The 14,189-nt window shown below is 48.0% G+C and overlaps 1 protein-coding gene across 5 annotated transcripts in view; it reads right to left on the bottom strand.

The window, feature by feature from the left end:
* Nucleotides 1–14,189, bottom strand: part of Clec16a (C-type lectin domain containing 16A) — a 192,380-nt gene that overhangs the window by 35,272 nt on the left and 142,919 nt on the right. For all 5 annotated transcript variants that reach the window (XM_021209467.2, XM_029544291.1, XM_029544290.1 and 2 more), the window contains one exon: nucleotides 11,926–12,093. In XM_021209467.2, the coding sequence (XP_021065126.1) occupies nucleotides 11,926–12,093 (168 nt within the window). The remainder of the gene's footprint in view (nucleotides 1–11,925; nucleotides 12,094–14,189) is intronic.

Below are 14,189 nucleotides of genomic sequence, written 5' to 3'. Positions count from 1 at the left end.
TAATTCTGACTGTACATGCATGCTATGGCATGAGTACACCTGTATCCACACACACCGTGTACACATGCTAATTCTGACTGTACATGCATGCTATGTCATGAGCCCACCTGTATCCACACACACACTATGTACACATGATAATGATAAAAGCTTGGTTGGTCCTGCCTACAGCCTCAAGCCAAGGATTGTCCTACAGGCTGGAACCCCCATGCTCCCAAAACAGGCTGGCTTTGAACTCAGAGATCAGCATGCCTCTGCCTCCCAAGTGCTGGGATTAATGGTGTGTGCTGCTACACTGGCTTGACTCTATGCTTTGTAAGGAGCTGTGCCTAGCTACCTGGACCCTGTTAGGGGAGGCTGGGACATAGAGCAGGCATGGGAGCCAAGTGGGCCTGGCCCTGTCCAGGCTTCTGGATGCAGGTTGCACATGCTATTCCCCACCTACTCAGGGAGCTTGCATCAACCTCACTAGTCAGGGCATCCTCCTTAGACGTTAACTAGTTACAGTACAGCAATTCGAATGAAGCTTATGGCAAACTTCATGTGGCAGAACCACTAAGCCAAGTCCAGCACATGACAGCTACAGGTCCTCAGTGAATGCTTGCTGAAGAGGGAATGGATGGAAAGACAAACTCCACTCTCTTCAGAGAAGCCCCTTCATGGATTTAAAGGCAATGAGCTAAATCTCCACTCCTGAAAGCCTTGACTACACTGTTCAGTCCTCAAACTTTCTGGATTTATCACTGAAGGTTGGAGCCTTTTCAGCAATATTATCTTAGAGAACTCTGGATGAGAGTCATCCTGGTTGCAGAAAAAGTAGGAAAGCTGTTTACATGTCATATCTACCAGGCACACTTCTCTGGCCCAGGAGTCGGATGTGAGGACCTAGTAGGCAAGGGCAAGCTATAGCCTCTCCAGGGATAGCCCAAACTTCCTCTGGTCTGTCCCTGGAATATCTCCCTGGACACCAAAGGTTGTGGAGCTGATGAACCAGGCAGGTTTTCAGCAATAGTATATACTGCTCTGTGGCTTTTGGTGAGGCCTTGGTCCTCCTAACCTGCTCAAAGAGGAGAGCAATAGCAACTGTCTTCCAGGATCACTGTTAAGGGTGGTGAGGTACTTTGCGTGCCCCTAGCAATGCAGGTAGGCTCATGTTACTCTCTAACCAGTGGGGCCAACCTTTTAGATGTTTTTACCTTTGAGCAGCTGGCAGGGAGCAGAACTGAGAGCCAAGTACGTCCTCTTTCTGGTAGTGTGACTGACTGAGACTTCCGTTCTCTCAGGCTTCACTGCTCATTAACGATAGGCACTCTGTCACAGTGAAGGTGCTGCATGGGAATCAGGTCCAGCAGTGGTCCCAGGGCTAGATCTACCAAGTCAGGAGGCTTACCCTTACCTAAATCTGCCCAGAGTCTCATGTGTTGTCTCCATTCCCTTACACTTTCAGCAGTAGTAAGGAGCTTAGACAACCATGAATCAGGTCCACTTGCTACTGTTTAAAGTGGCCAGAGGCTGCCTTCTCCCATTCTCTCTGTGTTCCAGTATATGGGTCTTCAATGTCCAGTACCTCAGGCATGACTGCTGTCCATGACTATGCTGGCCCCCCTCATGGGGCTACTTCAGCATGATGTATTTATATAGGCTTCAGGAGGCCTTAGTGCACATGTGCTACATGAAAAGCTAACCCTCATGGTGTCATAGCATGGCTGGCAGAGCCAGAGAACCCTGACCAGAAGCCTGTGAGCATCTTTGGTGCTGTCTGGAGGAGGCAGGGCATAAGGCCAGGAACTCTGGTTACTATTGAGCTCCTGGCCCTGGGCACAACTTCTTTACCTGAGCTGGCTCTCTCCTCATTATGATCCCAGGTCAGTGGTTCTGTGGAGTGCTGGCACAGCTACATTTTTACTCCAGAAGAGGACACTAAGGCTCAGGGATCTACAGAATGTCACACAATATCTTTGGGCAGGTGTGCACTGAAATTTGGAACCCAACTCTGGGGAGTGGGTTTCATCTTTCTTCCAGGGCTTCCTTGGCAGGGACAGGGGACTGTGGGAACAGTGCAGTGACATACACTTCTGCAGAACAGGCACTCACATGGTGGTAGCCTTCACACTATTGAGCCCAGCACTTCCCGTGAGTACTTTCTGCTGGCCAGCTCAAAGGCCTCTTTGAGAGGGGTGACCATAAGCAGTCAGTCCATCAAGCGAGGCATTGTTCTGACCTAATGTACATTCCCTTGGGCTTCTGGCTTGGAACTGGGGGGGAAGGGGAGCAAACACATTTATTCTCATGAGGTTCAGGGTTGTTTAGGGAAGGCTCATTCCATGAACAACTCTTCCTACCACTTGGCTGTCCCCAAAGTTTGAGGACACTACCAATCCAAGAGTCAGAAGTGTATGTGGAACCTGGCATCTGAGGCCTAAATTGTTACCTGTAAGGTCGCCATGCTGAGAAAGCCACAACAGAAGGATCCTTTACCTCAGAAGCTCTGCAGAACCCTCTAGCTGACTTAGCAGGAAAGAGAACAAAGAGCAGGAGGAGGTCAGATGTTTCCCAGGAAGCCAGCAGAACAGAAGCAGCAGGCCTGCTCCAAGCCTCTGCTGCCGCTTGCTGCGCTCTGCTCTACCGGCTGTACACAGGGAGCAATTAATGAAGGTATAGGTTTTAACTATGTTTCTGGCTGCTGTAATAAAACACCCTGCCTGACAAAGGCTCAGTTTCAAGGCCACCATGGCATGTGAATCATGATGGCAAAAGAGTATGAGGCAGGAGGAGTGACAGTCAGGGAACAAAGAAAGAGGGATGCTGGATTTGAGCTAGCTCTCTCCTTTCCTCAGTCCAGGATCCCAGCCCATGGAATTAAGATGGTTCTTGGCTAATCCCCACCACACCTCAGCTTCTCTCCTCTTTTTATATAGGTAGCCTAGTGTCTAGCACAAATCTGTCCATCTCCCCACTGCCAGACTTGCAGATGTGTACCACCATGCTTTGGCTTGTACTTGTTACTCCTCAAGTGGAACCTGAACAGGTAGGTGGCTTTTTGTGTCCTGAGCTCCCAGCAGGGCTCGCAGAGACTGCAGAGCAGTGTTGGTCCCAGCTGATGAGTTTGGGGGTATTTCTCACCCTGACCTGAAGACCACTTTGAGTGTGAAGGAAAGCTGTGAGAGAGCTCTTCTTGTCACACTTGGGTAACGCTGACTTCCAATCTTTTGAGGATTTGAGTTTTTTGTCACTGCTCCTTGCAAAGCTTTGTGCAAGAGTCTTCAGAGGTGCCTATTATCTGATAAAAGGCAAAAGGCTGGCTATAGCCTAGGAATCTACCCACAGGGCATTGGTGATGGACTATGAATGTCTAGATGAATGAGGGAGCTCAAAGAAAACCTCTAAGCTATATGGTTGAGTGAGAATGGAGGCCACTTAGGTTTCTTATAAAAGCAATATAACCCTATATTGGCATTCTGTGAAGCCAAGGCCAACCTTGGTTACCAAGAAGCTGTTTTTAAAAACCAAAGCCATCCTAGAGTGCAGGTGCATGGGTAGCACAGGGGAGCTGTAGGAGGAATGATGGCACACCAACCCAGGAAATGCTCCCACCAGAGGCTTTTCTGCTTCGCTACAGTGTACATGGGTCCTTACACTGTAAGGTGTGAGCAAGCAACACTGGGGCCAAGTGTGTCAGAGCTTCCCAGCTGGAGGCAAATCAAGGCCAAGTCCAGGGTACCCTGCATCCTGTGCTGCCTTGGACGCATTCTCGTTTCAGCAGCTTCAGGATCAATCTGACCCTTCAACAGGTCCCCAAAGCCCTTGCCATCTGGTCCTACCTCAACCAGTCTTTTCTTCACCCCTTCTTGGTAGGCACCATCTTGTGCCTGATGAGGTCCTGGCAGCGCATTCCCTGTCCCAGGGTGAGGGTCGGCCTCCTGGATCTGATCTGGGCCACCTGTGTCTTTAGGCCCAGCCAGCCCTGCATTCGGTAAACACTGGCTTAGAGGCTTGGTTCACCCCAGACAGTAAGTGAAGACCCCGGACAGGTCTTCTTTAGAATTTAAAACATCCCTTTAAAACTTGCTGATCTCCTCCTCTGGCAGGCTAAGACAGAAAGGGATGTGTATATGTCAGCAGCGAGGCCTTCTGTCCCCTCCCCCCACACCTGACCTTTGGCACTGTTATTGCCACATCTGTCTGCTATTTCTTTCCTTACTCTTAATGAGTTCCTGTGAATGGCCTAACTTTCCTCCCAGCTGTCTGAACCCCAGCAGTACTGCTTACTCAGAGATTCATTCTCTCAGATGGCAAAGGGAGGACAGTGGCTAGTTCTTGGGAAACTGTAAAGTGGTCTCTCCTGTTTCAGAGGGCAACCTGGAGTTCCTTAAGCTAGTCATAGAACATCTAAGGCAAAATACTGAATCCTAGTGGCCCTTCCTCTATTCACTCGGAAAAGCAAGGGCTAGGACAGTCTATGTCTGCAAACACACTTTTATTTTTTTGTCTGTGTTATCAATTATCTGCTAATGACAATCAGTAGTTGATAAGATGACTCAGAAACAAAAGTAAACATCAAAAGAAAGAGAATGAATCATTTTCTCAGGGATAAGATAACCTGATTAGCAAAGAATACGAGTTTAATCCTCAGAACCAGCATTTAAAAAACTGGGTGTGGCAGCAGACACTGGGAATCCCAGAGTCTGGGGGAAATGGCAGATCCTTGAAGCTTATTGGCCACTGGCCTAGCCTAATTATCGAGGTAAGCTCTAGTGAAGATTCTTTCTCAAAACCAGGTGGATGGTTTCAGAGGAATACATTCAAGGCTGACCTCTGTTACCACTACACACTCATGTTATTTTACTCATGTAACGGCTTATCTTGGCTGTCAATCTGACAAACCCGGGAAGAGGAACCTCAATTAAGGAATTGCTTCCCTCAGATTGGCCTGTGGGCATTTTCTCCATTGCTAATTGATGCAGGAGGGACCACTGTGGTTGGTACCATCCCCAGGTTTAGGAGAGGTGACTGAAGGCAAGGCAGTAAGCAGGCATCCTTCAGGACCATGACTTCGCTTCTTCTGATGATGGACTGTGAGATGAAATAAACCATTTCATCCCCAAGTTGCTTTTTGGTTTGGTGTTTATCAGAGCCATAGAACAAACTAGAACACTCCCACCTCCTATGTGAACACACAGTTTCTCCAGATGCCTTTTTTATGGTTGTTTCCTTCAGATGCAGCCCTGTCTCCACACAAGCCATCTCCTCTCCTGCTCTTGGTTCACTGGGAGTGGAGTTGGGTAGAGTGCAGCCACAGAGAGCTCAGGGGTCCTGGAGCACAATGGCTCCTTGCGGTTCTGTCACCTGGCATCCTCAGAACTGAAGACAATGCACTTTGTGGGGGTGGGAAGCAGACAGCCCCAGTTCAAATCCCAGGCTGGCCACCCAGAAGGTGGGTGACTTTGGGCGCAGTGTCCTTTTTCCCCACTGCGGATTTCCCACTGGCAGACTGATTCCTAGAGCTTGTGAGAAGCCTTAGATAGTGACTCCCTGCTCCTCTCTGGCCCTGGGCCTGACCTCCTCTACAAGCCATGGGCTCTTAGGCAGACCTCTTCTGAGTCAGGGTATAGAATTTCACCCACTCTGTTGTGCCCTACAGTTGAACCCAAACACCCTCCTGTTGGGCTCTGGGGATCACACTTGGGTCCCTGTGCTTTTGTGTGTCCAGCACTTTTTTCATTGAGTTGTCTAATGAGTAGAGGAAGAAGCCACAAAAGAGGGTCTGGGATGATGGAGTTTACTAGTCATATATGTCACCCATGCTAGGAAAGTAGCTGCATTTTGGGCAGGTGGATGGATGGATATATACACAAGAACCTACGGAGGTAGGTGACATCTGCCTTTCATGGTTTTTGTTTTCTTAATTACTTGGTAGCTCTAGTTGGCTTGGAACTCAGTGATCTACTTGCTCCTGCTGCTAAAGTCATATGCCACTATGTTTTATGTTTTCAATTGTGGGGACACACACACACACACACACACACACACACATATTTTCTCACTAGCTCTTTCTAAGGTGCACAGGTCAGCAGTGTTATGTAGCAAGTGTAAGGTGAAGCAAGAGGCTGGATTAGAAGCCAGGCCTCTGGCACCCAGGGTTCAGTGCACACACAGGAGGAGCAGAGCCACAATGCCGGCATGGGCCTCTCTGGTCTGCCTTGTCACAGAGGCTTATTTCCCAAACCTTCCCAGGCAAAGCTTCACATGTGAGGTATAGGGTTCTGGTCTCTTCCCACACCAATGACATGGGTTCAATTGGAGAGAGCTCCAGGACACAGTCACCCCAGAGCCGTGAAGTAGGTCAAGCCCTTGAGCAGTGTAGCAACATTCAATTCTTGAGAACTCAGCCCCTCCCTCCCTCCCTCTACCTCTGAGGAAAGGCATAGGCCTGGGGACTGCTCTGCTGGGTGGTTGGGCCCTGTCTTTACAGGGCTCTATATAGAGCAACTGCTCCTGTGTCTGCTCAGACACTCTGGGGCCATGTTCCATGTGGGGCGACCTTGCAGGCCCTGGGCTCCCAGTGAGGAGCCTCTGAAGCTTTCTGTTCATGGATGCCCTAGCACCTTGAAAAGAGGCCTGGCAAGCAGGGAACCAACTGCTGACTTCTTGGTGGCAGTCACACCCACTTTGACTTGATCTCCTTTGTGTGTGGTGGATGCCATATAAATATGGAGGCAAGAGCAGGACACTTGTCACTGCCTATCATTTTCTGTCTTATTACTTTGGGAAGGGGTTTCTCACTAAAGTAGAAGCTCATCACTTTGACTAGGAGCTCTTGGGGTTCACTTGTGTCTTCCATAATGCTGGGGCTGTGGTACATACAGTCATGCCTGGACTCAGGTCCTCCTGCTTACAGAGCAAGTGCTCTCCTCCACTGAGCATCCCCCGGCTCCCAGCCTAGCTCTTGAAGGTCAGTCTCTTAGAGATGAGTATCAGTGCTCAACTGCTGCTGGTTTGCTGAGGTCGATTCCAGTGTCCTTTCTGTTCTTTCTCATGCGGGCCAAGCATTGTGCAAGTGAGTTTGCCCTCTAGTCTGGTCTAGAAGTAGTCTGGAAGAGCATTTTTTCTGAACAGTGTCTTTGTTCAGATACTTGATCCTTTGGAGACAGGTCTCAAAGCACAAAGACTTGGGTCTATGCAAGGGTGGGGGGAATATGGGGACCGGTATACCCTGTCTAAGCCACAACCACCTGTGAGGCTGCTCTCTAAAAACAGTTTATCATATAACCTCTGTCATGCTGAGACTGGTAGCAAAATCACGTGAGCCGGTGCAGTCTTCACAAAAGGCAGCCTTGAAGCAAACTGAAGCCAATAGGGTTTAGAGACAGGCTTAGTCTGTTTCCTGTGTGCTGTGGGTCTCAGTCTGGACCTCAGTCTCTAATGTGTAGAGTGGGCAGGGACTTGGCTTTAGAGCTGTCTAGAAGTGAGAATTAAATGTATAGAAAATGCCAGATACAGTTTTCCCCAACCCAGCTTATACTTCCAGAAATAGACAGGATCTCTGCAATTCAATGTTTGAGGCAGGGTCTCTCCATGTAACTTTAGGCTGGTTTTGACCTCTCAATCCTCATGGCCAAGTGTCTAGTGTGCTGGGATTACCAGTATGTACTACACACCTGGCAATGTGGGCGTGCCTGGGAAAGGCCTCGGGTGGCAGTAGTTAGGCCTTGGTTTCTAAAAGCAGACTAGGGAGGCTCATTACCGATGTGTCATGCTGAGAGATTAAGAGAAACTTGCTTTAGCTCTGTATTGGCTAGTTTTGTGTCAACTTGACACAGGCTGGAGTTATCACAGAGAAAGGAGCTTCAGTTGAGGAAATGCCTCCAGGAGATCCAGCTGTAAGGCATTTTCTCAATTAGTGATCAAGGGGGAGGAGCCCTTGTGGATGGGACCATCCCTGGGCCGGTAGTCTTGGGTTCTATAAGAGAGCAGGCTGAGCAAGCCAGGGGAAGCAAGCCAGTAAAGAACATCCCTCCATGGCCTCTGCATCAGCTCCTGCTTCCTGACTTACTTGAGTTCCAGTCCTGACTTCCTTTGGTGATCAACGGCAATGTGGAAGTGTAAGCTGAATAAACCCTTTCCTCCCCAATTGCTTCTTGGTCACGATGTTTGTGCAGGAATAGAAACCCTGACTAAGATAGCATCTGTGGTGCTTATGTTATTTGACCTTACTCAGGCTTGTGACCTTGGGCAGGGTACTTCTACACATGCAGAGAGGAAAGCAGAAATATTGGGACTACTAGAGGAAAATTATTTGTCAGCTGCCCAGCAGCCCAGTGAACTTTGCTTTGTACAGGCTACACTAAAAAGGACGGTAGGAATCAGTGTCTCTAGTTGGCCAGCCTGGGCCAGTCGGCACAGGGAACTGAGGGCAGCTGGGAGGCTGAGGGGTGGCAGGCCCTCTTCCTGGGTGACTCAGAAACAGTCTTCTGTCTTGGGAAGCTGGAAGGAGAGAGCTGGCTTTGTTTTATAATCAGAAACACCCCCCGAAAGGACATTAGCACCTTGCATATTGTCCCCAGGCTGGAAAGCCAAGGCTGATGCCCACATATTAATCTCTGCTTGTTAGCTTTTCCTCCCTGGAGCTCAGTGCCAGGCCTCCAGCACTTGGCACCTTCCAGTTTGTCACCCTTACGTTCCTCCTGGGCTACTCAGCTGCCATTGGTGTTCTAGAACGGCAGGCTGTTCCAGAGAGCTATTAAGTGTTCTGGGCCAGGCAACTGATAAGGTTGGGTTTGCCTTGGTAGCACCTGGGCTGGTGGCCCTCCCCAGATCCTGAAGATTTGTGTGCAACTGTATGCTCTTGTGTGCACCCCTGTGAATGTTCCTCGGGCACCATCCATCCTTCTTTTTCCCTTTGTGACAGGAGCTCTCCCTGGCACCATTCTTACTGAGAAAACCAGGGTGCCTAGGCAGTGAGCCTCAAGGGTCTGCACAGCCCCAGGTCCTCACTGCTTATGTAGTCACCAACTGAGCTATCTCACCAACTCCTCTGTGATTTAAATGCCTGCCCCAAGGCATACAAATGCTCACACTGGCTGGAAGCTGGGGCAGGAAGAGAGGAGAGCAGAGGACGTTTTAACAGCACCAAGTGTGACTCTGCTGGCACCAGAGCCAGACCAACTGGTGCGAAGGCAGATCTGTGCATTGCCTAGAAAAACAGGTCACTCCATGTATCTCCCATTCCAATGCAGGGCCATGGTGCAAAAGGGGGAAATTAACCTCAATTTCAGCTAAAGGTAAGGGTTGAAAAGACTGAGGGAAAATGGTCTGGCAGTTCTCAAAACGTTAAATGACCACTTGGCCACTGCTAGGCATAGGCTTTGAAGTTAAAACCTACATATAAAGGTTTCTAGTTACAACAGTGTGGGGTGGGGTGGGGTGGGGCAGGGCAGGGATGAATTAGCAAGATGTGGTATATCCATGCAAGGAATATAACTCAGTCTTAAGAGGAGAGTTCTGCTGGGAAGAACTCCTGCTCTGGGCACCAGCTCAAGGCTATGCTGAGTATATCCTGCTGGCCACAGCAGACTCTGGAAGCAGCTACTGCCATGAGGGGTTGGGGCACTCCTCAAGTAACTGCTGCCCCATGCTGGTTACCACTGCCATTGCCTCCCTTGGAATTTTCTGCCCTAGAAAGCTGCCCATGGGGTGGCAAGAGCCATCAATACAGAGCAGAAGAGAAACAGAATTTGTAACTTCTTAGCCAAACAGACAAAACCCGAAACACTGTAGAGTGGCTAGCTGCTAACCCTCAGCCTGTCTTATACTCATCTTACTATTTCCCCCAAGAAGAGCGTGGCACACTTCCATCAAATATACTCAAATTTAGAGTCACACTTGCCTGTGCATCACCTGGGATACAGACAGAAAGGAAACAAGTATCCCAATCCCGTGAGCCCTGAGATTGGGGAGAACCCCACAGTCAACACCTGTCATTTCAGAAGGTGACAAGGGTAACACATGGAACTCAGCCCCAGAAGGCACCTGTGAATGCTGAAGGGTGGTCAATGGTCTCCACCTGGCTCTCCTTACTCTGGCGTCTGCAAAGCTGACCCAGGTGGTGGGGGTTGGGGGACATATTCTGTAACCTGAAGTCACCCTAACTATGTATGGCCAGGGTACTCCTGCTTGGGAGACACATGCTAGTTTGGCATCTGAAATTTGGTGGTGGTGCTCTAAAGAGCTAGGTCTTGGTGCTCTTGTGTTCCCTAGGAAGACTAAACCCCCAGATGCCTGGGGTCCTAGATAGGATATCCTTGTCTTCTTGGTGTTCAGATAGAAGCAACTGCAGGCTTATGCTTCACTTGACAAACACTGAATGAAGCCCCCGCTGGCACTGAACCAGAGTGGTGAACAGAACAGTGACATTCTCCACGGGGCAAAGGAACCAGACCCCAGCATACAAACTGATAAGGAACTGAATCCTACGGAGAAAATAAACCAGGGCAATGTGATAGGGGAAGGGTGTGACCCTGATCAGCAGCATGATAATGAAAGGCCTTTGGAGGATGGAGCCCACACACTGGGGTTGGGCCATCGCTGGGAGGTGGGCACTCAAGACCTAGATAAAGGAGCTAGTATAAAGGCTAAGGCAGGGCACAGCACTGGTTCTCCAGGTATATGCTGGAGCCTGAGAACAGCTTCTTTCCAAGGTGACTGATGAGCTTCCAGAGGTCAAGAGAAGGCTACCCCTTAAGCAGACTAGACCTGACTGTGCACCAGGCAGTAAGATCTCAAAAATGTAAAGTCATTATTTCCTTTTTTAAAAAATAGAGTTAATTTCACAGACAGCTATACTTTTGATTTTATGTTGATATGTGGTAGATTAAGTATCAAGAGTGGAATGGAGAATCACATAGAATGGTTAGCCAAGTATAAATGAATGACCTGGTAGATATATATATATATATATATATATATATATATATATATATATATATATAACATATAAACAAGCATTTCTAGAAAGACATGCAAGAAACAAAAAACTGTTCACATATTCTGGAGCAAAAGGGACTTCTTCACATTCTATCAAATCTTGTAGAATTAAAAATTATATACTTATGGTATACATGAAATAAAGAAATCCGATCATGGGTGAAAGCAGAGTAAATCAGAGGTAGCCAAGGTATTGGACTTGGACAGGCTGTCATGGCTTTTGTTGATCCAACATCAGTAATCACTTTTGAAAATATTTCATAATACCTGTAATTAAAGTTCTAGCCCTGAACGTGCAAGTGTTAAGAGCAGGGGAGAGCCTGGCCAGTTTTCTAAGCTTTATAATCAAAAGAAGAGAGTCATTCATTCCCCCACTCGCCCCAGCCCGTGGGATCTTCGGCATATGGATACACTTAGAGCACGTCGGAGCAGGAAGGAGGCTGCTCTTCTTAAGAAGCAGCTCTCTTTGCCCCTGGACTTTCCACTGAGCCTCTCTTTTAGGGAAGGGCAGGAGGACTGGATACAGTGCTGCAGAAGTGGGAAGAGCTGCTCCCAGAGGGAAGAAGCCAAAGGCCTGTGGGCACTGGGACTTACTCACGGCTTCCCTTGTCAGGGGACTAGGAACTACATGCACTATCTCCTAGTCATCTTAAATGAAGGAAGAAATCTCTCATCCTCAACTCTCATCACTAATTAGTCAAGTATTTCTAAGAAATGTCCAAGAAACATTGATTCTGAGAAGTTTCTTCACAAACTTAAGAAATGTCTGGAAAACCAAACCCAAGTGACGGAACAAAGAAGGGCAAGCCAAGGCTGCGTGCTGGGTGTGTGCTTCACATGCTCTATGAAGCCAGAGCTGCCAACAGCCTGGATTCTGAGGGAAGGCCTCCAGCAGGCTCAGCAGTAAAGCTGCCTGAGTCCCTAGCAGGAGGTCCGGCTTACCTGGCACCTTGTCTACCGATGCAAACACAGAGCGTTGCACTGTCGGGTCACTGCTGCCTCTGCGGCACTGCTCATAGAACCGGAAAGGCAGGTGCTGGGAGGAGGAAGAGGAGCAGAGTCCAAATCCCAGGACTTCTGTTGTCGGCTGGATTGGGAGGTCCAGGAGGGCTGTAAGCAAACCGCACCACAGTCTGTTCTTAGCGCACGCAATGGGGACAGGATGTTTGCTACGACGTGGGCAACAGACCAGAGTGATACCAGCCTTGACAGTAAGACCCTTGGGGAAGCCAAACAGACAGCGTGAAGCGTGAGACTGGCAGGATGCCAGAGTCCCTAAGAAGTTCAAAACACAACTGCATGAAGGGGACTCAGGCCAATTAGTACCTGAAATCTGTAGAAAAGACCCTTCCCAAAGGCTTGGCTTTACACGCACTTTTAGATCCCAGAGCAACTGAGGCCAAGTCTACCCCCAAAGTTTATGCACAGGCATTCATGGACAGACAGACAGACAAAATATACAAATGAGTGATCTGTCAGTATCTGTAGGACTCCTCCACAAAGACACCAAAATCTGTAATTAAGTCCCTTATAAAGAATAGCATTATATCTGTATATGATACATACATATCCTATCTACTGTTAATCATCTCTAGATGAGTTATATTTAATATGATCAAAGTACTATGGAAGGAGTTCTCCCTATATTGTTTAGGGAGTAATCACAGAGAAAAGGCAGCATAGGTTCAATGAGGATAGAGATTTTTCAGAGTCCTGTGTGCGTGAGTGTGTGCATATGTATATGGAGGTTAGAGGTCAATGCTGACCATCTTAAAAAGGGTTTTCTATATCTATTTTGTGTGTGTTGTGTATTTGTGTGCATGTACATGTACTACACAGGCATCCTTGTGTGGCATGGCACATGTGTGGAGGTCAAAGGACAACTTGTGAGTCAGTTCTTTGTGTCCACCAAATTGGTTCTAGGGCTTGAGCTCCGGTCATTAGTCTTGGTGGTAAGCACCTTTACTTCTTGAGGTACCTTGCATGCCCTTTATCTTATTTTTTTGACACAGGGTGTCTTGTTCAACCTGAAGCTCATCAGTTGGGCTAAACTAGCTAGACAACCAGTCCTACAGGTTCTCTGTGTTCATCCCCCAAGGGCTGGGGTCAGAGCTGCATGCTGCCATACCTGGCTTTTACATGGGTGCTGAGGAGTCAAACTCAGAACCTCATGGTTGGACAGCTGCATTAACTGACTGAGCTGCTGCCCCAGCCCTAGTTCTGACTTTTTAATATCTTGGTGGTAGAATCTTGCTATAGGTGCTTATGAGAATGTGTACAAGGAAGCATATGTTTGTATTTATGAGTGTGTATGTGTGTGTGTGTTTACATCTCATAGCCGTCATCTTCCCTTAAACAACTCTGTGATATATTAGTTCAAAGTGGCTTTTCAAAATCAATTTAAGAAATATCCAAGGCGGCCATGCTAGCAGCCACTTTACAGTGCAATCCTCAATTTTCAAATGAAATATCTGGCCTTTATGCCAGCAGTGAGAAACTGCTTCACATTACAGGGGAAAAGTCTGGAAATAAATCTTGAAAGGAAGGGCTGAATGATCTAAGTCACTTTGCACATTACAAAATACTCCTGTAATGATTCCACAGGCCAGGCTTCATCTACGTGAGAAACAAGAAGGGTGAACAACTCTGGTGCACATCACGGAGGCACACACAGCATGTAACTGCGGAGCCAGAAATGAAGCACACCAAGAGCTTATTCTTCCTTTGTTCCTTGAGAGAATGAATGCTCCTACTCAACAGTGGGCTGGACATCCCTTGGCAGCCACAATGGGACTGTGGGCCTGAGCTGAAGGCACTAATAATTTCATTTATTTATTTATTTATTTATTTATTTATTTATTTATTCAGTCTTCATGCATGCATTCGTTCATTCATTCATTCATTTGTATCTTTTGTGGGGCTGGGTCTCACGTAGCCCAGGCTGGTATTGAACTTACTATATAGTAGACGATGGCCTTAAACTTGTAAGTCTTTTGCTTCTCCCTCCCAAGTGCTGGCATTATAGGCATGTGGTTTGATATAGTGTTGGAGATCAAATGTAGGGCTTTGTACATACTAGGCAACCATTTTACCAACTGAGCCACAGCTCTAGCCTGAGAGTCTTAAAGGAGCAGTTAGGACTCGCCTGCCTCACCCTGCCCCAGGACTATGCCTTGACTTCCATTTCATGACTTGAAGAAACAACC

Source organism: Mus pahari, chromosome 12, assembly GCF_900095145.1.
Source record: "Mus pahari chromosome 12, PAHARI_EIJ_v1.1, whole genome shotgun sequence".
Taxonomy (NCBI): domain Eukaryota; kingdom Metazoa; phylum Chordata; class Mammalia; order Rodentia; family Muridae; genus Mus; species Mus pahari.
Note: the sequence above shows the minus strand (reverse complement) of the source record. Positions and strands in the feature narration are given on the sequence as shown.